Genomic DNA, 24278 nt, shown 5'->3' with positions numbered 1-24278 from the left:
GGATTGAGAACTGGTTGTCAGACAGGAAGCAAAGAGTAGGAGTGAATGGGTACTTTTCAGAATAGCAGGCAGTGACTAGTGGGGTACCGCAAGGTTCTGTGCTGGGGCCCCAGCTGTTTACACTGCATTAATGATTTAGACGAGGGGATTAAATGTAGTATCTCCAAATTTGCGGATGACACTAAGTTGGGTGGCAGTGTGAGCTGCGAGGAGGAGATAGGTTAGGTGAGTGGGCAAATCATGGCACATGAAGTATAATGTGGATAAATGTGAGGTTATCCACTTTGGTGGTAAAAACAGAGATAGACTATTATCTGAATGGTGACAGATTAGGAAAAGGGGAGGTGCAACGAGATCTGGGTGTCATGGTACATCAGTCATTGAAGGTTGGCATACAGGTACAGCAGGTGGTTAAGAAAGCAAATGGCATGTTGGCCTTCATAGCGAGGGGATTTGAGTACAGGGGCAGGGAGGTGTTACTACAGTTGTACAGAGCCTTGGTGAGGCCACACCTGGAGTATTGTGTACAGTTTTGGTCTCCTAACTTGAGGGACATTCTTGCTATTGAGGCAGTGCAGCGAAGGTTCACCAGACTGATTCCCGGGATGGTGGGACTGACCTATCAAGAAAGACTGGATCAACTGGGCTTGTATTCACTGGAGTTCAGAAGAAATGAGGGGATCTCCTAAAAACGTTTAAAATTCTGATGGGTTTAGACAGGTTAGACAAGAATGTTCCCAATGTTGGAGGTCGAGAACCAGGGGTCACAGTCTAAGGATAAGGGGTAAGCCATTTAGGATCGAGATGAGGAGAAACTTCTTCACCCAGAGAGTGGTGAACCTGTGGAATTCTCTACCACAGGAAGTTGTTGAGGCCAATTTGCTAAATATATTCAAAGGAGTTAGATGTAGTCCTTCCTACTAGGGGATCAAGGGGTATGGCGAGAAAGTAGGAATGGGGTACAGAAGTTGCATGTTCAGCCATGAACTCATTGAATGCTCAAAGGGCCGAATGGCCTACTGCTGCACCTATTTTCTATGTTTCTATTCAACTTTGACCTTTTCTAAGGGTGATGTACTAGTTTCCTGTCGACACAATCAGTGTCGGCCTGAACATTTTCAAACCAGTAACTAGAACATTGTAACAGCTGTGGAGTTCAAAATAGTGCTTGACACCTTCCTCATGCAACTACCGGAGTTTATTTTAGTGAGCTGGTCTGCTGCAAAACACATCAGTCACGTCATAAATGTGATGTCACCATGTGTATCATTTCGGGTTTAAATAAGGCCATAAAAATGGCGTAACAGTTCTGAAAAGTGTGAAACATTATCTTTCACTCGTATAAATAGATGGAATATTGAATTTGTGATTTTGCAAAAGTCTACAAACTTTCATAACTGTTAACTTCTGCCTGTAGCAGCTATATGATTTATACAAAGCTGTGGTTTGCTGTTGCTGACCAGATAGCATTTCACTCCTTTTTAGATAAACCATGAACTAATTCTCCCCCCCCCCCCCCCCCCCCCCGCCCCTTCTCAATGTGACTCTGGATGCTAACTGAGCCTGGGAAGAGGCCTTTTTACATCTGTACTTCTCGAAGATTAATAAATTGAATGAAATGGATTTATGACATTCTCTCTGACAAATCTATTTGTGGAGGATTTCTGGCCTCGTCAGGTGAGATGTCAGTGCTTCAGGAGCTTTCTATTTCTGGTGCTCAGTGACAGCACCAGGCAGACTTGGGTCAAGTATAACCTGTCGCAGATGTAAATTCAAGCTCCTTCTGCTCTAAGTCGGGTGCCTTAATCCCATTCTTTGATCACCTCTTGCACGAGTGTCAGTTTTCTATTTTTGACCAGCTATATTTGTACTCAGCGATGGACAATTTGTAAATCGTTTTGCGCTATTATAATGCAGGATTTTTGTCCCATCCGTGCCGACTGGTTTCAAAATGAGATTGAATCGGCATACAGCATACTGATCTCGAGTGCTTCACGTGGAATTTGTGTCAATACTTAGCATGGTATATTTCTGCAGTGAATTTTTACACAAGATGTGCAGTTGGCACCCAAAACTAAGTCCGTAACTTAATCGGTTTAAATATGTTCATGAAGTCATTACGCTGTGCTTACTATATTTTAACTTCCTGAAGTTTGAGATCGGTAGCAGCAATAGCTGCTATGTGGAATTTATTTTTTATACTGTTTGTAATGGAATTTTATTTTTCTCCTGCTGGGTGACAACGTGACAGGACTAACTAGTTTATCCAGTGTCCATTTGCTGGTGCTTCATGGGGAATTAGTGTGTAGGTTTCTGGCATTGCAGCATACCTGACTTGAGTAAAGTTGGCAAATCTTCAATGTCTTGGACATATAAGTGCTGAATGTTAGAAGTATTTCTGTTTCTCATCGAATGGGGGTTGGGGGAACAATGGGTCCACAGACCGTCAAAAAGCAGGGCTTTAAACACTGATGTACACTGCCTTTTGTCCAATATTTGAGACTGGCTGGAAGTTAAAGAACTTGAAATGATCATCTGAAATTCTGGTGTTAAATGCAGGCACAATTTCAATACCTCCCTCTGGATTATTCTCCACTCAAGGCATTTATAAAATGCCGATTGTTCCTAAGTATACAGTCTGTTTTGCAACTATGTTCCCTCAAAGCCTCCCTGATTAAGTGCAACATCCCAAGTGGAGGAAGTGCATCTGGGAGGGCGCTGAGCACCTTGAGTCTCATCGCCGGGAGCATGCAGAAAACAAGCGCAGGCAGCGGAAGGAGTGTTCAGCAAACCTGTCCCACCCACCCTTTCCCTCAATGACTATCTGTCTCACCCGTGACCGGGACACTGGTTCCCGCATTGGATTGTTCAGTCACATAAGGACTCATTTTTAGAATGGAAGCAAGTCTTTCTCGATTCTGAGGGACTGTCTATGATCCCTTTAATCTGGTGTGGGTCTGGAGGTCCCACACAGCTGGCTCTCAGGCTTTTAAATGGAAAAATCTGCACATGCACAGGATTTTGAATAGGCCGCGCAGCCTGAAAAATTAGAGGGAACATTCTTGCGGAAGTCTCCCATCTTAAACAAGCCTGATGTATATTAGGCTGGAAAAATAAATGGATCTCTGTAGGATAAACATTTCCTAGGCTAGAGACAGACATCAAAACCTGTTGTTCACTGGTTACAGAATTTAAACTGTTTGTTTGAAGGGGTTGTATAATGTGTTTTGATGTCTGATTTGAACAGTGTTCCCTGCAGCTAAACCTTTCAAGAGCTCTCGATTAGACTTGTATGCTTGCTGTGCTGAGGGACCTATAGAAGCTGCTGCATCTAGGTTGAACCCCACCTACTACAAATTGTACTTCAAATTCTCTCAGCTTGTGGTAGTCCTTATTTTAATAAACGCCCTCTTATCAAATGGTCGCCCGAATGTCCCATATCTAAGCTGATTCAGTTAAATGTGCTTTGGCAGACCACTTCTGTTGGAAAAAATTGAAGCATCCCCTTGCTGTCTCATTTAAATGCCTTTGAATGGATGCTTATAGTGGGGTACTTGTCAACACATGGGTGGAACTGTGTGATAGCACAAGGCTATTCTAGTCTGCTGGACTTTACACCCTCTGATAAAGGCACCCCATCATGGACAGGCAGCTCCACATTGGTTGAAGTTGTGGTGCATGATAAAGGGTGTTCTGACTGTGTGGTCTCCAAGCACACATTAATACTCATTGGATAAGGACCAGGACAGGACACTCACTTGGGAAATCTGTGATGGGTTTCTGTTTTGCTTCTCTTCCCCCCTCCTGGCCACCCCCTTCCTCCCCATCAGAAAAATCTGAATGTTCAGATGACTTGAATGCTGTATATTACCAACAGTATTTCCTTGCAAGGTCATCTGATTTGACGACCAACATCTTTTCCAAACTTTCAACTGATAGCCCAGTTGTGACAAGTAGCTAAACTCCCAGCACATTCCCCAGCCTTTGCAAAGCTGCTGAGTTAATGGCACACTGCAACTGATCTTTCTTGTACCTCCTGTGGGAGCAGACTAATCAGGGCAGATCTCAAATTCCTGCTGAGGCTGGTGTTTGGGCCAAGGCCCTTGTAGAAAGTTACCCGAAGTACCAGCCTATACAAATTATTCAACAATTTGTCAATACTGTAAAAGCCTTCTAATGGGAACATGAGAAATTAAATGTTTCCTTTTATCATGTAAATTTAAACTAAAACTTCAAGTATATAATGGGCAGTTCTTTCGTACATGTACTGCTCTCCCTGGTGGCAGGGATGAGAGAATTGATTCAATTTGGCAGCAAGATCAGTACATTTAAGCTTGTTGAGTTGGATATTTGCACAAGGGTATTGTCGTCCCTCAAGCAGTCTGAATTTTCAGGCATCTGGGGGCTAATGTTCAAGCTTAAAGCTAAATATAGGTTCCCATGTATAATGTACCCATGTCCCATAATCAGGGAAAGCTGGATTCCCGTGTTTGACTCGAAGGAAGATTAATAAATCAGGATATTCCAGTTCATTCTGTAGGAATTCTGAGGTTGCTCAGTATTGACTGGATCATTTAATGATTGTGGTCCCATTGAATGTTCCCACTAGTTTTTTTGTGTGCACGGTCCCTTTACATTTTCTGCACGGCAGCACTTGTCTTTTCCAGCGGCAGCAGCTGGTGAGGGACTTGTGTGGGACCTCCTGATTGGTGCGCAGGCGCTTGGGGGAACATAGACCCCCATTATAATGCCATTTGTGCTAGAAGTCAAATGGAGACATCTATTGTATAAATATAGTTTTTTTTTTTTAAATCTAGCTTCTGTTTGTGTACAAATGTTAACTAAATTTAATACTTTCTTTTGTAGAGTTCTTGAACCAAAGGATTGCGTAGAAACAAGTGAACATGGAAACCAGTCACTGGTCAAATACTGGGTTTTTGAAGTAATCACGTTGGATGATATGCGTTTCCTTTACTGATCAACTGTTTTGGAGGAATTACAGTTCCTGAAGTCTGTAATTTGGCTGGATTATTGCAAAGTTTCTTTTGGCACCTCATTACATTTAAGGATTTTCAAACATGGGTGACATGAATAATGCAGTGAAGTACCTTCCAAGCAAAGCAACAGATCACCATGAAGGCTATTTTGGCGTCACACTTATGGAGCTCCGGGAACTTATGGAACTGCGATCTATAGATGCTGTACAGAAAATAGAAGAGTGTTACGGGGATGTCGAAGGGCTTTGTACAAGGTTGAAAACTTCACCTATAGAAGGTAAACTCTTGCACAATACCTTTTTTTGTTTCAAAGTATTCCCCAATATCCATGATCTCAAAATTGAAATGTAGATTACTGCATTTTATTGTGCATATTTAAAAAAAAAAAATCTAAATATAGTTGGAAACTTGCTCTGAGAATTACTGTTGCAGTATCTTGTGTTGCATTTTCAGGTCTCTACATGAGTTTTTGACTATACGATAAGTTATAGATGTGTTCTTTAAGATGCTATAGAGATAATTTTCCAGCTCTCTTCTCGGCGGGGATCATTATCATAGGCAGACATGCCTATTAAGATTCAGGTGTGTAGGTGCATGATTTTCTAATCATTTAAACGGTCAGCAAATAGTGTGCAGGACATGGCCAAATTTCTGAGTGTGCTTTGTACTTCCACCAGGGACCCTCACCCACAAGTCCTAAAATGACCCTTTCCATGGGCTGTATTTTCAATTGGCCATGTTTAATTTGTCCAACTCTGCAATTTTGTACATTGAGTGGGTCCCAGTAATATAGTCCAGTCAGTAGAAATTATTTTAGCAATGAAATAGAAACTGCTTTGTTCATCCATTGAGATTGTAATCAAATTTAAACCATTGGCTATTTTCAGGAATCATATTTAGAATTTTTTTTTAAAAGGAACAAAGTTTGCACCTTGGGCATCATAGTTGCATTGCTAGCTTGGTAATGTGTTGTGTATATTTTAACTTTCTCTGGATGCCAAGTGCTTCATTGGCTGTAAACATATAAACATAGAAAATAGGTGCAGGAGTAGGCCATTCGAGCCTGCATCACCATTCAATAAGATCATGGCTGATCATTCTCTCTTCCCTTTCCTGCTTTCTCTCCATACCGCTTGATCCCTTTAGCCGTAAGGGCCATATCTAACTCCCTCTTGAATATATCCAATGAACTAGCATCAACAACTCTCTGCGGTAAGGAATTCCACAGGTTAGCAACTGAGTGAAGTTTTTCCTCATCTCTGTCTTAAATGGCTTATCCTTTATCCTTAGACTGTCCCCTGGTTCTGGACTTCCCCCAACATCGGGAACATTCTTCCTACATCTAACCTGTCCAGTCCTGTCAGAATTTTATGTTTGAGATCACCTCATCCTTCTAAACTCGTGAATACAGGCCCAGTCGATCCAGTCTCTCGTCAGTCCAGCCATCCCAGGAATCAGTGAACCTTCGCTGCACACTCTCAATAGCAAGAATGTCCTTCCTCAGATTAGGATTCCATAACTGAACACAATATTCCAGGTGAGGCCTCACCAAGCCCCTGTACAACTGCAGTAAGACCTCCCTGCTCCTATACTCAAATCCCCTAGCTATGAAGGCCAACATACCATTTGCCTTCTTCACCGCCTGCTGTACCTGCATGCCAACTTTCACTGATGAACCATGACATCCAGGTCTCGTTGCACCTCCCCTTGTCCTAATCTGCCGTCATTCAGATAATCTACTTTTGTGTTTTTGCCCCAAGTGGATAACCTCTCATTTATCCACATTATACTGCATCTGCATGTTTGCCCACTCACCTGTCCAAGTCACCCTGCAGACTCTGTGTCCTCCTCACAGCTCACACTGCCACCCAGTTAAGTGTCATCTGCAAACTTGCAGATATTACACTCTATTCCTTCATCTAAATCATTGATGTATATTGTAAATAGCTGGGGTCCCAGTACTGACAGCCCTGCAGCACTCCACTAGTCACTGCCTGCCATTCTGAAAAGGACCCGTTTATCCCGACTCTCTGCTTCCTGTCTGCCAACCAGTTCTCTATCCATGTCAGTACATTACCCCCAATACCATGTGCTTTGATTTTGCACACCAATCTCTTGTGTGGGACCTTGTCAAAAGGCTTTTGAAAGTCCAAATACCACATCCACTGGTTCTCCCTTGTCCACTCCTTGTTACATCCTCACAATTCCAGAAGATATGTCCAGCATGATTTCCCTTTCATAAATCCATGCTGACTTGGACCGATCCTGTCACTGCTTTCCAAATGTGCTGTTATTTCATCTTTTAATAATTGATTCCAACATTTTCCCCACTAATGTAAGGCTAACTGGTCTATAATTACCTGTTATCTATCTATCCTTTTTTAAAAAAGTGGTATATTAGCTACCCTGCTTTGGGACATCCTCATATAGTGCCTTTCAAAACCCAAGTATTTAATATAACCAGTTAAATTAGGACACTGTGCTCTGCCGAGGTTGTGTATCACAATAGTGTCACTGGTGGTGCACTTGAGTAGAGGGTGGCTACTTCCCAGAAGGGAGCAACAACGTGGCAAAAATGTAGTTTCTGCATCTTTCATCCAGCTCCAGTGAGCCAGGCAGAAGGCTGGGTACCTCAGTGACACCAGAAAGTGGGTGGGGAATGGGCGAGAAGTTTGTTTTTGTTACTGTTCACTTAAACCTTTTAACTGAAATTGCTTGGTGATCCACTGCATCCATCACCCAATGAATATTGCTCCTGAAAATGGGTACTCATTGCGCAATGCTAAATTTTATAATGCTCACATTTCTATAGCGTGGCAAAACATTTTAAATAAATTATTCCACAGGCTTACGAGGTAGCCATTCTGCCGCAGCAACAGCTGTGAGGAGGAAATGGGATGAATGACCACTTAATCGGTTTGTGGAGTGTGGGAGTGATTGCTCACGAGGAGAGCCATCTGGTCCTCCTATAGTGTCATAGGATCTTCATCCATCTGAATTAGGAAACGGGAACTCCCTCTGTTCAGTGTCTCGCCCAAAGGAGAGCTCCTCTGTCATGACGACACTTCCTTGCTATTGCTCTTGAGCTCCTTTGCTGAAATCCTGGTGTGGGGCTTCAACCCATGTAATTACCCCATATGTTGTACCACCTTGTGTGTATTGTGTTTCCTAGTTCCAAATGATACCTGTAACCATTTGAAAATGCTAGTGGGAGTTGTGTACAGACCACCAAACAGTAGTAGTGAGGTTGGGGGACAGCATCAAACAAAGAAGGGATATGTACAATAAAGGTACAGCAGTTATCATGGGTGACTTTAATCTACATATTGATTGGGCTAACCAAACTGGTGGTAATGCGGTGGAGGAAGATTTCCTAGAGTGTATTAGGGACGGTTTTCTCGACCAATATGTCGAGGAACCAACTAGAGGGCTGGCCATTCTCGACTGGGTGATGTGTAATGAGAAGGGACTAATTAGCAATCTTGTTTGAGGCCCCTTGGGTAAGAGTGACCATAATATGGTAGAATTCTTTATTAAGATGGAGAGTGACAGTTAATTTGGAAACTAGGGTACTGAACTTAAGGAATGGTAACTTTGACGGTATGAGGCATGAATTGGCTAGAATAGACTGGCAACTGATACTTAAAGGGTTGACGGTGGATAGGCAATGGCAAACATTTAAAGATCACATGGATGAACTTCAGCAATTGTACATCCCTGTCTGGAGTAAAAATAAAACTGGGAAGGTGGCTCAACCGTGGCTAACAAGGGAAATTAAGGATAATGTTAAGACCAAGGAAGAGGCATATAAATTGGCTAGAAAAAGCAACAAACCTGAGGACTGGGAGAAATTTAGAGTTCAACAGGAAGACAAAGGGTTTAATTGAGGGGGAAAATAGAGTATGAGAGTAAGCTTGCAGGGAACATAAAAACTGACTGCAAAAGCTTCTATAAATATGTGAAGAGAAAAAGATTAGTGAAGACACATGTAGGTCCCTTGCAGTTGGATTTGGGTGAATTTATAATGGGGAACAAAGATGGCAGACCATTTGAACAAATACTTTGGTTCTGCCTACATGAAGGAAGACACATAATCTTTTGGATGTACTAGGACAGTGGGTCCAGTGAAAAGGAGGAACTGAAGGATATCCTTGGGTGGGAAATTGTTGGGATTGAAGGCTGATAAATCCCTGGGACCTGATAGTCTGCACCCCAGAGTACTTAAGGAAGTGGCCCTAGAAATAGTGGATGCATTGGTGATCATTTTCAAACAGTCTATTGACTCTGGATCAGTTCTTATGGACTGGAGAGTAGCTAATGTAACACCACTTTTTAAAAAAGGAGGGAGAGAAAACAGGTAATTATAAACCAGTTAGCCTGACATCAGTAGTGGGGAATATGTTGGAATCAATTAAGGATGAAATAGCAGCGCATTTGGAAAGCAGTGACCGGATCAGTCCAAGTCAGCATGGATTTATGAAGGGGAAATCATGCTTGACCAATCTTCTGGAATTGTGAGGATGTAACTAGAGTGGACAGGGAGAACCAGTGGATGTGGTGTATTTGGACTTTCAAAAGGCTTTTGACAAGGTCCCACACAAGAGATTGGTGTGCAAAATCAAAGCATGTGGTATTGGGGGTAATGTACAGACGTTGATAGAGAACTGGTTGGCAGACAGGAAGCAGTCAGGATAAACTGGTCCTTTTCAGAATGGTAGGCAGTGACTAGTGGAGTGCTGCAGGGGCTCAGTGCTGGGACCCCAGCTCTTTACAATATACATTAACGATTTAGATGAAGGAATGGAGTGTAATATCTCCAAGTTTGCAGATGACACTAAACTGGGTGGTGGTGAGATGTGAGGAGGATGCTAAGAGGCTGCAGGGTGACTTGGACAGGTTAGGTGAGTGGGCAAATGCATGGCAGATGCAGTATAATGTGGGGTTATCCATTTTGGTGGCATAAACACGAAGGCAGAATATTATCTGAATGGCAGCAGATTAGGAACAGGAGGTGCAACGAGACCTGGATGTCATGGTTCATCAGTCACAAAGTTGGCATGCAGGTACAGCAGGCAGTGAAGGCAAATAGCATGTTGGCCTTCATAGCTAGGGGATTTGAGTATAGGAGCTGGGAGGTCTTACTGCAGTTGTACAGTGCCTTGGTGAGGCCTCACCTGAATATTGTGTTCAGTTTTGATCTCCTAATCTGAGGAAGGGTGTTCTTGCTATTGAGGGAGTGCAGCAAATGTTCACCAGACTGATTCCAGTGGTGGCTGGACTGACATGAGACTGGATCAACTGGGCCTTTATTCACAAGTTTAGAAGGATGAGGGGATCTCGTAGAAATTCTGACTGGACTGGACAGGTTAGATGTGGGAAGAGTGTTCCTGATGTTGGGGAAGTCTTGAACTAGGGGACATAGTCTTAGGATAAGGGGTAGGACATTTAGGACCGAAGAGGAGAAATTTCTTCACTGAGTTGTTAACCTGTGGAATTCCCTGCTGCAGAGAGTTGTTGCCAGTTCATTGGATATATTCAAGAGGGAGTTATATATGGCCCTTACAGCAAAAGAGATCAAGGGGTATGGAGAGAAAGCAGGAAAGGGGTACTGAGGGAATGATCAGCCATGATCTTGAATGGTGGTGCAGGCTTGAAGGGCCGAATGGCCTACTCCACCTATTTTCTATGTTTCTATGTTTTTAATCCATTAAAGCCATTGAACATCTGGTAGGATCAGTCAATGGAAAACTGAAAAGTTACAAATCAATAGCAGAGGGAGGCCATTTGGCCTATCGGGTTTGCGCCGGCTCTTTCGAAGAGCGATCTTCCAGTTAGTCACACTCTCCCGCTCTTTCCCTATAACCCTGCAATTTTTTCTCTGTTTATCCAATTCTCCTTTTGAAGGCTGCTATTGAAGCTGTGTCTGCCACCCTATCGGGCAGTGCATTCCAAATCCTAAACACTTGTTGCGTAAAGTTTTTCCCTCATGCTGGTTCTTTTGCCAAACGCCTTAAATCTGTGCCCTCTAGTTATGGACCATCATAGGCGGTCCCTTGAAATGCAGATGACTTGCTTCCAAGCTAATGAAAGAACTACATCTTGCAAGGTGGAAGATGCCTATGCGTGGATCGACAGAGCTAGGTCTTGGTCTGGTGGCAAGGGTTACCCAAGACGACTGGAGACCTGCTCTGCTGCACGGACCTAGTGCGCGCACACATCGCAGTGTGGGCTGGCCTGTGCTGCCACTGGTCCCAAACTCACACCTCCCCTGGGCCCTGATCACGTCCCTCTACAGTCTCTCGCCACTCTTTCGCCCTGACCTCTCCGCTCCTGCTGTATCTGCCCACGCTCCAATCACCGAGCTGGACCTAATGATGTCACTCTTCGCTGCCGCCGTCCTCCTGCACGAGCTCATGCTGCTCCAGTGAGGACCGCTCTGAACGATGCCCCGTGGAGAAGGCAGATCTTGCAGAAGAGGATGCCATTGACAAACGACACGGCGGAGAGCTTCACCACAGTCAGGCTGACCAGAAACTTAAACTTTTTCTTTCACCAAGAAAGCCATCCAGAAATCAACACTTCAAGGAGACAAACCTTGTGGAGTGGCATTTGCCAGTGAAAATATTAACAGGGCAATTTTAAATAGTCCATTTAGTTTACATTGGCAACTGTTTCATGATTTTAAACACTTATCAAATCTCCGCTTGGCCTTCTCTTCTGAGAACCACCCCAGTTTCTCTCATCTCCATGTAAATAACCCCTCGTCCCGAGAACCATTCTAGTAAATCTCTTCTATACCCCTCCCCCAAAAAGACTTCACGCCTTAGTGTGATGCCCAAAATTAGAGACAATACGCCAGCTGGGGCCAAATTAGTGTTTTATATAAATTTAGCACAACTTCCAGGTATTTGTTCTCTCTGCCTCTTTATAAAGCCCAGAAAAAAATTGTACTGGGAGAATGGTGTAAGAGTTCAGAATGTTGCAATTCTCTAGTTGGAGGATGGTCCAAGGGCCATTTAAAAAAAATGAATTAGAATGACTGGATTCTGGGAACAAGTGTTTAAAGCAAAATGTTAGGTACTAAAATGGTACACTACTCCTGCCTGTGATGAGAGCAAGCACAGGGGTGAGGAGGGATGCAAACTAGACTAAAACTGATGGCTTAGAAGGAATAAGTCGTGACAAATTAAAAGGAGGAAAAAGGCACGAGGTGATTCAACTGTGGCCTTGAGGAAATTTTAATTCTGCAAAGTGGCGATGCAAAAGTGAGTTTAGAAATGGACAGTCGTAGGACTTGAGACTGAAAGCTGAGGGGCAATGATTAAAGGTCTTGCTGTTCAAAGTATTTAAGGACATAATCCATGAAAGGAAGATAATTGCTTAATCCAGTACTTGGCATTATTCAAAAATAAGCAGTTGCATACTCGTGTATGTGGGAGCTGAATTCACTGCGATGAGATCACCGAAGTCCTCTAAAGGAGTTGAAGTTTCAGTAGATAAATAACTTGGCTCAACAGCTGGGCTCCGCCAGCTTTACTTGTCATCACTCGGCATTCAACCAAACCATCACCGGACAGGGAAAAAGATCAAAGTTGATTGCAGTTCTATCCAACCATGTTTTTTTTGTGTTTTTGTGAATTAAATCCCCTTGCTTCCTTTTTCATAACATATGTAACATAAGAAATAGGAGCAGGAGTTGGCCATTCGGCCCCTCGAGCCTGCTCCACCATTCAATAAGATCATAGCTGATCTGATCTTTGCCTCAACTCTACTTCCCTGCCCTCTCTCCTCTTTCTTCCCCCCCCCCCCCCACACATAACCCTCGACTCCCTTATCACTCAAAAATCTGTCTATTGCCACCTTTAAATATATTCAATGACCCAGTCTCCCCAGTTCTCTGGGATAGAGAATTCCAAAGATTCACAACCCTCATAAGAAATTCTTCATTTCCATGTTAAATCTGTGACCCCTTCTGAAACTATGCCCCCTAGTTCTAGATTTCCCCACGAGGGTAAACATCCTCTCCATCTTATCCTGTTGAGCCCCTCAGAATCTTACACGTTTCAATAAGATCACCTCATTCCTTTAAACACCAATGAGTATAGGCCCAACCTTTCTTCATATGACAACCCCTTCATCTCAGGAATCAACCTAGTGAACCTTCTCTGAACTGCCTCCAAAGCAAGTATATCCCTCCTTAAATAAATGAGACCAAAACTGTATGCAGCACTTTAGGTGTGGTTTCACCCACATCCTGTACAGTTGGAGCAGGACTTCTCTACTTTTATACTCCATCAATAAAGGCCAACATGCCATTTGCCTTTGTAATTGCTTGCTGCACTTGCATGCTAACTTTGTTTCATGTACAAGGACCCCCCAGGTCCCTCTACTGCAGCATTTTGTAATCTCCAAATTTAAATTTGCTTTTTTATTTTTCCTACCAAAGTGGATAATCTCACATTTTCCCACTTTATACTCCACCTGCCAGATTTTTGCCCACTCACACAGCCTTACTATATCCCTTTGCAGATTCTGTGTCCTTTTCACAACTTGCTTTCCCACTAACAGGGCCCTGAGCCCCCCACTAACAAATAATTGGCAAGTGACTGCTTCAGGTTGCCTTCAGTTCAGCTCCTCCGCTGGTGGTTGAAACTCTTAACTCTAATTTTGGGCTCTGCGGGTTGCTTCCCTTGAAGAGGCACCTGGCCTCTGCTTGATTTTTGGTACAGTAACATGGCTTAATGTCAGTGGTGCAGTAAATCTGGCCTATGCCTGCTATGATGCCACAGAACTGTACTCCATGCAGCCATTGCATCATCCTTTCATTGTTAAACAGTTAAAGAATTTTTGGGTACGAGACATCAAATAATTGGTCGATTCATTTGTTTACTCCTGGCACTGTTTCACAAACTAATCAATAATAATTATTTATATAATCGAGCGGAAATTAGTTCATTGAAACCAAGAATAAGAGTAATTACATTTTCAATACAATGTTTTAGATTTGGACTTCAATGAGTTTCATGTGGGTTCATTGAGTTGAATGAAGGTTAAAGATCTTGATTGATTCCAAATTAGCATGTATCACTAAACTGAAGTGCATTGGAGTATCTGTGCTGCCCCTTTGCTCAGCATGGTCTGCTCCAGCAGATACGTTCAGTGACTGAGAATTGCATTTATATAGTGCCTTTCACAACCACTGGACATCTCACAGGGCTTTACAGCCAATGACATACAGTATAGTCACTATTGTAATGTAAGGAAGAATTTCAACTTTAGTTTCTCAAAGGCAGTTAAACTAGCTGAGATTGGGAAGAAGCAAAATACTGCAGATGCTGGCAATCTGAAATCTACAAGTCAGGCAGCATCTGTGAAGAGAAAGTAACATTTCAGGTTAATGACCTTTCTTCAGAACTCCGTTTTTCTCTCCAGATTTTCTGAGATTGGGATGTCTTGCTTTCCTGTATAAGACTAAACCAGAGAATTGACTCTTAAAATTTAGGGTTTCCTTAGAGTTTATTCTATGTGGTTACTGGACTAACTGGTTTAAACCTGCCCCCTCCTATTTCTCATCTACATGCTGACCCTTGGAGACATCATCCAAAACACAGCGTCAGTTTCCACATGGACGCTGATGACTCTCAGCTCTACCTCTCTACCACTTCTCTCGACCCCTCCTCGGTCTCTAAACTGCCAGACTGCTTGTCCGACATCCAGTTCTGGATGAGCAGAAATTGTCTCGTTAAATATTGGGAAGACTGAAGCCATTGTTTTAGGACTCTGTTCCCTAGCCACTGACTCCATATCTCTTGGGCTGAACCATACTGTTTCCAACCTTGGTATCATATTGACCCTGAAATGAGCTTCTGGCCACATGCCTACAGCATAACTAAGACCATCTATTTCTACCTCCATAACCTTGCCTGTCTCTGCCTCAGCTCATCTGCAACTGATACTCATCCATGTCTTCATTACCTCTAGACTTAACTCTTCCAATGCACTCCTGACTGGCCTCCCACCTTTTAACTATGCAAACTTAGTTATCCAAAACTTGGCTGCCCCATGTCCTAACTTGCAGAGTCCTGTTCACCCACCACCCCTGTGCTTGCTGACCTACATTGGCTCCTGGTTAAGCAAAATCTGGATTTCTACACCTCTCCCCATCTCTCAACTCCTTCAGCCCCACAACCCCCAGGATATTTGTGCTCTAATTCTGCCCTCGTGAGCATCCCTGATAACTGCTCAACCATTGGCTGTGCCTTTTGTTGCCTTGGCCCCAAGCTCGAATTGCCTCTCTACACCTTTTAAGATGCTCCTTAAAACCTACATCTGACCAAGCTTTTGGTCATCTGCCCTCATTTCTCCTTGTGTGGCTCAGTGTCAAATTTTCTGTTTTGTAGTATTCCTGTGAAGTGGCTTGGGATGTTTCACTGTTAAAGGTGCTATATGAATACAAGTTGCATAGGATCTGTTGCTGTGATGTGTGTTGCAGAACAAATTACTATTTTTAAAGCATAATGTGCTGCAGCAGAAGTCAGCAATGGTCTGGCACTAAATAGTTATATTCAAGACTGAATATAGATTAAAGCAAATCCAGTGAGATAATCAAATGTTGGGTGACTCTGGATAAGCCAACAGTTAAACAGGAATTTGTTTTGATGGCAGCACTGACCTTTAACCTCTGACAGATATTCCCCTGCCGATTCATGTAGGTGATTTCTCATCACTTGGATCTGCTCAGAAACTGGCATCTTTCATGCCTCCTGAACCTAAATTGCACTGCTTGAATAGCAAAATAAGTGGAAATTTGCTGGCTGTCCTGCCCAGATAATTGCCTGCCCTACTAATGGTCAGTGTTCATGAGCTATTCCCCTTCACCCTGCAATCATAGATATTTCATACCATGTGAGTAGGGGATGAGTGTGCACTTGAAGAAATATTGCTTAGTGTAGTTCTGAATAAGTATCATAACTGGTGTTTTCCCAGCCTTAGTTTAGCCTCCTTTTTGGGTAAGCTGTGTGAAAATCCTCCTGCCATCAGTTGTGTACATGCTGGAGCAGAAGATGCTGAGCCAATAAACTTTTAAGGCCCTGCTGCTGTTCATCATTAAAGCAACATCAACATGAGTTGGCTATCATCAAAATGTGAGAAAAACCTACTGGGTTGTCGTGCCATATAGGAATTGTTTCCCCTCCAGGGGTGTGTGTATATAGCCATGAGTTGCACAAGGAAAATTGTTGTGCATAATTACCCATTTCATTTTGTGATGTGAATTTTCACAGCTGTCGATGGCTGGTTTCATAGGTTTAATTGGAAAGTAGCTGATACATACACACGTACATGGGTTTGGTCCCCAGTTTATCTGATCTTGGTTGAGGTGGTGGCTGGGTTTGCTGCAGTTCCCCTCAGCACTCCTAGGCCAGGGTTCCTGGCTATCTAGCAACCCTTGCTTCCCATGGATATAGAGAGTGCAGGATTGTGATTGGCTGCAAGACCTCACTGGTCAAAAACACTGCCAAGGTTTAGCTTTCAATATTGGCCAATTTTGGAACTGGAGGGTAGCCAGCTGTCTGGAACCCATACCCAACAAAGATGGGAGGGGTAAGAATTGTACCCCTCCAGGTCGGGAGTGGTGAATGTTAAAGAAAAACATTCGAGAAAAGCTTTAAAGATACAACAGCTGGGATTTTTAAAATCTTAGTCCGTACCAAATTGGATTGTGGTTTTGGAATGAGTTGTATTGCTTATCAGGATACATGCCTGGTATCATGTATCTTTTCTCGTAACTAGTATCTATATGGTGTGTTTGTACAGGTGACTTCTGTCCATGTGGACACAAACTAGGTCAGTCTCAGAATAAGGGGTGGCCATTTAAGAATATGAGGGATTTCTTCATGCAAATTGTTGGTGATCTTTGGAAATCTCTAACTCAGAAGGCTGTTCAAGACCAAGATCAATAGATTTTTGGGCACTAAGGTCATCCAGTAATCATAAAAATTTACAGCACGGAAGGAGGCCATTTCGGCCCATTGTGACCTGAGCCATTCAGCCTAATCCCACTTTCCAGCTCTTGGTCCGTAGTCCTGTAGGATACAGCACTTCAAGTGCACATCCAAGTACTTTTTTAAAATGTGGTGAGTGTTTCTGCCTCTACCACCCTTTCAACCAGTGAGTTCCAGACCCCACCACCCTCTAGATGAAGACATTTCCCCTCCGATCCACTCTAAACCTCTTACCAATTACTTTAAATCTATGCATCCTGGTTGTTGACCCCTCTGCTAAGGGAAATGGGTGCTACCTATCCACTCTATCTAGGCCCCTCATTATTTTATACATCTCAATAAGGTCTCCCCTCAGCCTCCTCTTTTCCAAAGAAAACAACCCTAGCCTCTCCAATCTTCACAGCTAAAATTGTCCAATCTAGGCAACATCCTTGTAAATCTCCTCTATCCTCTAGTGCAATCACATCTTTCCTGTAATATGGTGACCAGAACTGCATGCTGTACTCTAGCTGTGGTCTGTTTTATACAGTTCAAGCATAACCTCCCTGCTCTTGTATTCTATGCCTCAGCTAATAAAGGCAAGTATCCTGTATGCTGCCTTAACCACCTTATCTACCTGTCCTGCTACCTTCAAGGATCTGTGGACATGCACTCCAAGGTCCCTTTTGTTCCTCTGCACTTCTGTCATATCATTTAATGTATATTCCCTTGCCTTGTTGGCCCTCCCCAAATGAATTACCTCTCCTCGAGTGAATTCCATTTGCCACTGTTCTGCCCACTGCAGTCTAGTTTTTTTTCTTCATCAACCACACAGCCAATTTTTGTATCATCTGCAAATCTCTTAATCATACCCCCTATATTCAAGTCTAAATCATTGATATATGCCACAAAAAGCAAGGGACCTAGTACTGAGCCCTGCAGAACCCCACTGAAAATGGCCTTCCCCATTGACCATTACCCTTTGCTTCCTGCCTCTGAGCCAATTTTGGATCCAACATGCCACTTTGTCTTGGTTCCCATGGGCACTTACTTTTGTGACCAGTCTGCCATGTGGGACCTTATCAAAAGCGTTGCTACAATTCATATGCACCATGTCAAATGCACTGCCCTCATTGACTCTCGTAAGAACATAACGTAAGGAGGAGCAGGAACATTTTGTATCTGTCTTTATGGTAGGGGACACTAACAATATTCTGACAATGGATAGTCTAGGGGCTATGGGGTGGGGGGTGGAACTAATCACAATCACTAAAGAGGTGGTACTCAGTAAGATAATAGAACTAAAGGCAGATAAATCCCCTGGACCTGATGACTTGCATCCTAGGGTCTTAAGAGAAGTAGTGGCAGGAATTTTGGATGCATTGGTTGTAATTTACCAAAATTCCCTGGATTCTGGGGAGGTACCAGCAGATTGGAAAACTGCAAATGTAGCTCCCCTATTTTTTTTAAAAAAGGAGGCAGACAAAAAGCAGGAAACTATAGACCAGTTAGCCTAATATCTGTGGTTGGGAAAATGCTGGAGTCCATTATTAAAGGAGCAGTAGCAGGACATTTGGAAAAGCAAAATTTGGTCAGGCAGAGTCAGCATGGATTTATGAAGGGGAAGTAATGTTTGACAAATTTGCTGGAGTTCTTTGAGGATGTGATGAATAGGGTGGATAAAGGGGAACCAGTGGATGTGGTGTATTTAGACTTTCAGAAAGCATTTGACAAGGTGCCAAACAAAAGGTTATTGTACAAGATAAAAGTTCATGGGGTTGGGGGTAATATATTAGCATGGATAGAGGATTGGCTAACAAAATGGGATAAGTGGTTCATTTATCTGGTTGGCAACCAGTAACTGGTGGGGTCCTGCAGGGACCTGTGCTGGGACCCCAACTATTTACAATCTAACGACTTGGAAGAAGGGACAGAGTGTAACTTAGCCAAGTTTGCTGATGATACATAGATGAGAGGAAAAGCAATGTGTGAGGACACACAAATCTGCAAAAGGACATACAGGCTAAGAGTGGGCAAAAATTTGGCAGATGGAGTATAATGTTGGAAAGTGAGGTCATGCACTTTGGCAGAAAAAAAATCAAAGAGCAAGTTTGTGCATGAAACACAAGGATAGTATGCAGGTACAGCAAGTGATGAGGAAGGCCAATGCTATCTTGGCCTTTATTGCAAAGGGATGGAGTATAAAAGCAGGGAAGTCTTGCTACAGTTATACAGGGTATTGGTGAGGCCACACCTGGAATACTGCATACAGTTTTGGTTTCCATATTTACAAAAGGGTATACTTTGGAGGCAGTTCAGAGAAGGTTCACTAGGTTGATTCTGAGGATGAGGGGGTTGACTTATGAGGAAAGGTTGAGTAGGTTGGACCTCTACTCATTGGAATTCAGAAGAATGAGAGGTGATCTTATCAAAACATATCAGATTATGAGGGGGCTTGACAAGGTGGATGCAGAGAGGATGTTACCACTGGTGGGGGAGACTAGAACTAGAGGGCACGATCTTAGAATAATGGGCCGCCCATTTAAAACACATGAGGAGAAATTTCTTAGGGTTGTAAATCTGTGGAATTCGCTACCTGAGAGTTGTGGAAGTTGGGACATTGAATAAATTTTAAGACACAAATAGACAGTTTCTTAAACAATAAGGGGTTATGGGGAGTGGGTGGGGAAGTGGAGCTGAGGCCATGATTAGATCAGCCATGATCTTATTGAATGGCGCATGCTCGAAGGGCCGTATGACCTATTCCTGTTCCTATTATGTTTTGTTATGAGTAAGCTATTTGGCCCCTCAAACCTGCTCTGCCATTCAATAAGATCATGGCTGGTCTGATCCTGGCCTCCACTCCACTTCCCTGCCTGCTCCCCATAACCCTTCATTCCCTTATCATTCAAAAATCTGAATTTCCACCTTGACTTCCACAGCTCTCTGGGGTAGATAATTCCAAACATCCATGACTGAGGAAATTCCTCCTCCATTTCTGTTTTTAAATGGGTGGTCCCTTATTAAACTATGTCCTAGTTTTAGATTCCCCCATGAAGGGAAACATCCTCTCTGCATCTACCCTGTCAAGACCCCTCAATTTTATGTTTCAATAAGATCACCTCATTCATCTAAACGCCAAGGAGTGTAGACCCAACCTGTTCAACCTTTCTTTATATGACAACCCCTTCATCTCTGGAATCAACCTCGTAAACCACCTCTGAACTGCCTCCAATGCAAGTGTATCCTTAAATACAGAGACCAAAACTGTTTGCAATACTCCAGGGGAGATCTTACCAACACCCTGTACAGTTGGAAGAGGACTTCCCTACTTTTATACTCCAGCCCCTTTGCCCTAACCCTGATTACTTGCTGTACCTGCATGCACTCCTTGTTACCACCTCAACAAATTCAATCAAGTTAGTCTGACATGACCTTCCCTTAATAAATCCATGCTGACTGTCCTTGATTACTGATTCAAAAGATTTAACCTGTCCCTCAGAATTTTTTCCAATTTTCTCACCACTGAGGCTAGGCTGACTGGCCTGTAATTACTCGGTCTACCTCTTTCTCCCCTTTTAAACAATGGTGACTTCTGTGCATGTTTGTACAGGCGATGCCTGTTCATGTGGACTGAAACTCTGGTCAGAGTCTCAATAAGGCTCAGCCATTTCGGATGAGATTTTTTCAAATTGTTGTGAATCTTTGGAATTCTCTACCCCAGAAGGCTGTGCTCAGTCGTTGAGTATATTCATGACCAACATCAATAGATTTTTGGGCACGAGGAGAAGTGATCTGGGGATAGTGCAAGAAAGTAGAGTTGATGATCCTTGATATTGAATGACCTACTCCTGCTCCTCGTTATGTTCTTATGGAAAAGTCCATCAGATTTTTTTTTCCTGTCCTTGTTGAATTGCTAAACATTGTTAGTATTCACTAAAGCATGTTTTCTGCTCTTTCCTTTTAGGTGGCTGATGCTGGCTTTTGGAAGTTAAGACATTAACATAGAAAATAGGTGCAAGAGTAGGCCATTCAGCCCTTTGAGCCTGCACCACCATTCAATAAGATCATGGCTGATCATTCCTTCAGTACCCCTTTCCTGCTTTCTCTCCATATCCCTTGATCCCTTTAGCTGTAAGGGCCATATCTAACTCCCTCTTGAAAATATCCAATGAACTGGCATCAACAACTCTCTGCGGCAGGGAATTCCACAGGTTAACAACTCTGAAGAAGTTTCTCCTCATCTCAGTCCTAAACGGCCTACTCCTTCTAAGACTGTCCCCTGGTTCTGGACTACCCCAACATCGGGAACATTTTTCCCGCATTTAGCCTGTCCAGTCCGGTCAGAATCTTATGTTTCTGAGATCCCCTCTCATCCTTCTAAACTCGTGTATAAAGGCCCAGTTGATCCAGTTTCTCCTCATATGTCAGTCCAGCCATCCCTGGAATCAGTCTGGTGAACCTTTGCTGCACTCCCTCAATAGCAAGAATGTCCTTCCTCAGATTAGGAGACCAAAACTGAACACAATATTCCAGGTGGGGCCTCACCAAGGCCCTGTTCAACTGCAGCAAGACTTCCCTGCTCCTATACACCAATCCCCTTGCTATGAAGGCCAACATACCATTTGCCGCCTGCTGTACCTGCATGCCAACTTTCAATGATGAAACATGGCACCCAGGTCTCATTGCACCTCCCCTTTTCCTAATCTGCCGCCATTCAGATGATATTCTGCCTTCGTGTTTTTGCCCCCAAAGTGGATAACCTCACATTTATCCACATTATACTGCATCTGCCATGCATTTGCCCACTCGCCTAACCTGTCCAAGTCACCCTGCAGCCTCTTGGCATCCTCCACCGCTCACCCAGTTTAGTGTCATCTGCAAACTTGGAGATATTACACTCAATTCCTTCAACTAAATCATTGATGTATATTGGAAAGAGCTAGGGTCCCAGCACTGAGCCCTGCGGCACTCCCTTAGTCACTGCCTGCCATTCTGAAAAGGACCCTTTAATCCCGACACTCTGCTTCCTGTCTGCCAACCAGTTCTCTATCCATGTCAGTACATTGCCCCCAATACCATGTGCTTTTATTTTGCACATCAATCTCCTGTGTGAAAGTCCAAATACACCACATCCACTGGTTCTCCCTTGTCCACTCTACTAATTGCATCCTCACAAAATTCCAGAAGATTTGTCCAGCATGATTTCCCTTTCATAAATCCATGCTGACTTGGACCTATCCTATCTCTGCCCTCCAAATGTGTTTCTATTTCATCCTTAATGATTGATTCCAACATGTTCCCCACCACTGATGTCAGGCTAACCAGTCTATAATTACCTGCTTTCTCTCCCTCCTTTTTAAAAAAAAAAAGTGGTGTTACATTAGCTACTCTCCAGTCCATAGGAACTGATCTAGAGTCGCTAGACTGTTGGAAAATTATCACTAATGCATCCACTATTTCTAGGAGCACTTCCTTAAGTACTCTGGGATATAGACTATCAGGCCCCGTGGAATTATCGGCCTTCAATTGCGTCCATTTCCCTAACATAATTTCCTGCCTAATAAGGATATCCTTCAGTTCCTCCTCCTCACTAGACCCTTGGTCCCCTAGTACATCCAGAAGGTTATTTGTGTCTTCCTTTGTGAAGACAGAACTAAAGTACGTGTTCAATTGGTCTGCCATTTCTTTGTTCCCCATTATAAATTCACCTGAATCCAACAGCAAGGGATCTATGTTTGTCTTCACTGATCTTTTTCTCTTCACATATCTATAGAAGCTTTTGCAGTCAGTTTTTGTTTCTGGCAAGCTTCCTCTCATACTCCTATTTTCCTCCCTCTTAATTAAACCCATTGTCCTCCCCACAGTTTAAACATTTACTGCTTTAAAGAATACACTAAAGCTACAGTATCTGTTGCAGTTTCTGACTGGTGTCATGAGTTTTCCACAAGTTTTTGCTTCCGCTAATGTTTGGATTCTGTATTTTTTGTCTCATTCGCATGAATCGGTCCTGACGGAGATCCTTGTGCGTGCGGGCACTAAATGAAGTTTGCTTGCTCGTTCCACATTGGGCCATGGGGGGTCAGAATAAGTGAAAAAGAAACTTGCATTTATATAGCACCTTTTCACAACCTCAGCACGGCAGCCAATTTGTGCACAGCAAACTCCCACAAACTGCAACATAACTAGATCTGTTTTAGTAATGATGGATCAATATTGTCCAGAACACCAGGGATAAATCCCCTGCTCTTCAACATAGTACCATGGGATCTTTTATGTCTGAGAGCAGACAGTTTAACATCTCATCTGATAGATGGTGCCTCTGAGAGTGCGGCATTCCCTCAGTACTGCACTAGAATGTCAGCCTAGATTTTTGTGCTCCAGTCTCTGGAGTGGGACTTGAACCCACAACCTGCTGACTCACTGGCACGAGTGCTACCCACTGAGTGAGGGGTCTATTTGACAATTCTGGTTGTTTTTGAATATAATTGCAAACACCCATTGTTTTCTGCACTAGAACATTATAGTCTATTAGTTTGTTACACTGAACTTCAAGAAATTTCAAAAGTCTTATTGAAGCACCTTTCTGTAATGGTACTTTTTTCTTATTCCTTCCTGGGATGTGGGTGTTGCTGGCATTTATTGCCCTTGAGAAGGTGGTGGTGAGCTGCTGCCTTGAACCGCTGCAGTCTGTGTGGTGAAGGTGCTCCCACAGTGCTGTTAGGGAGGGAGTTCCAGGATTTTGACCCTGCAATGATGGAGGAACGGTGATATATTTCCAAATCAGGATGGTATGTAACTTGGAGGTGGTGTTCCCATGCGCCTGCTGCCCTTTTCCTTCTAGGTGGTCGAGGTCACTGGTTTGGAAGGTGCTGCTGAAGAAAACTTGGCGAGTTGTTGCAGTGCATCTTGTAGACGGTGTACCTGTGGTGGAGGGAGTGAATGTTGAAGGTGGTGGATGGGGTGCCAATTAAGTGGACTGCCTTGTCCTGGATGGTGTCTAACTTCCGAGTGTTGGAGCTGCACTCATCCAGGCAAGTGGAGAGTATTCCATCGCACTTCTGCCTTGTAGATGGTGGAAAGGTTTTGGGGGAATCAGTGAGACACTTGCTGCAGAATACCCAGCCTCTGACCTCTTGCTGCAGTATTTGTGGCTGATGCAGTTAGGTTTTGGTCAATGATGGACCCCCACCACCCTTCCAGGATGTTGATGGAGGGGGTTCTGGTGATTGTAATACTATTGAATATCAAAAGGTGGTGGTTAGACTCTCTTGTTGGAGATGGTCATTGTCTGGCACTT

General features: G+C 43.3%; 1 protein-coding gene across 4 annotated transcripts in view; it reads left to right on the top strand.

The window, feature by feature from the left end:
* Positions 1 to 24278, top strand: part of LOC139280566 (plasma membrane calcium-transporting ATPase 1-like) — a 145658-nt gene that overhangs the window by 22241 nt on the left and 99139 nt on the right. For all 4 annotated transcript variants that reach the window (XM_070900068.1, XM_070900070.1, XM_070900069.1 and 1 more), the window contains exon 2: positions 4867 to 5274. In XM_070900068.1, the coding sequence (XP_070756169.1) occupies positions 5079 to 5274 (196 nt within the window). In that variant the 5' untranslated portion in view covers positions 4867 to 5078. The remainder of the gene's footprint in view (positions 1 to 4866; positions 5275 to 24278) is intronic.

The sequence above is a fragment of the Pristiophorus japonicus genome, chromosome 15, assembly GCF_044704955.1.
Source record: "Pristiophorus japonicus isolate sPriJap1 chromosome 15, sPriJap1.hap1, whole genome shotgun sequence".
Classification (NCBI taxonomy): Eukaryota; Metazoa; Chordata; class Chondrichthyes; family Pristiophoridae; genus Pristiophorus; species Pristiophorus japonicus.
This window is presented reverse-complemented; position numbering and strand designations above follow the sequence as displayed.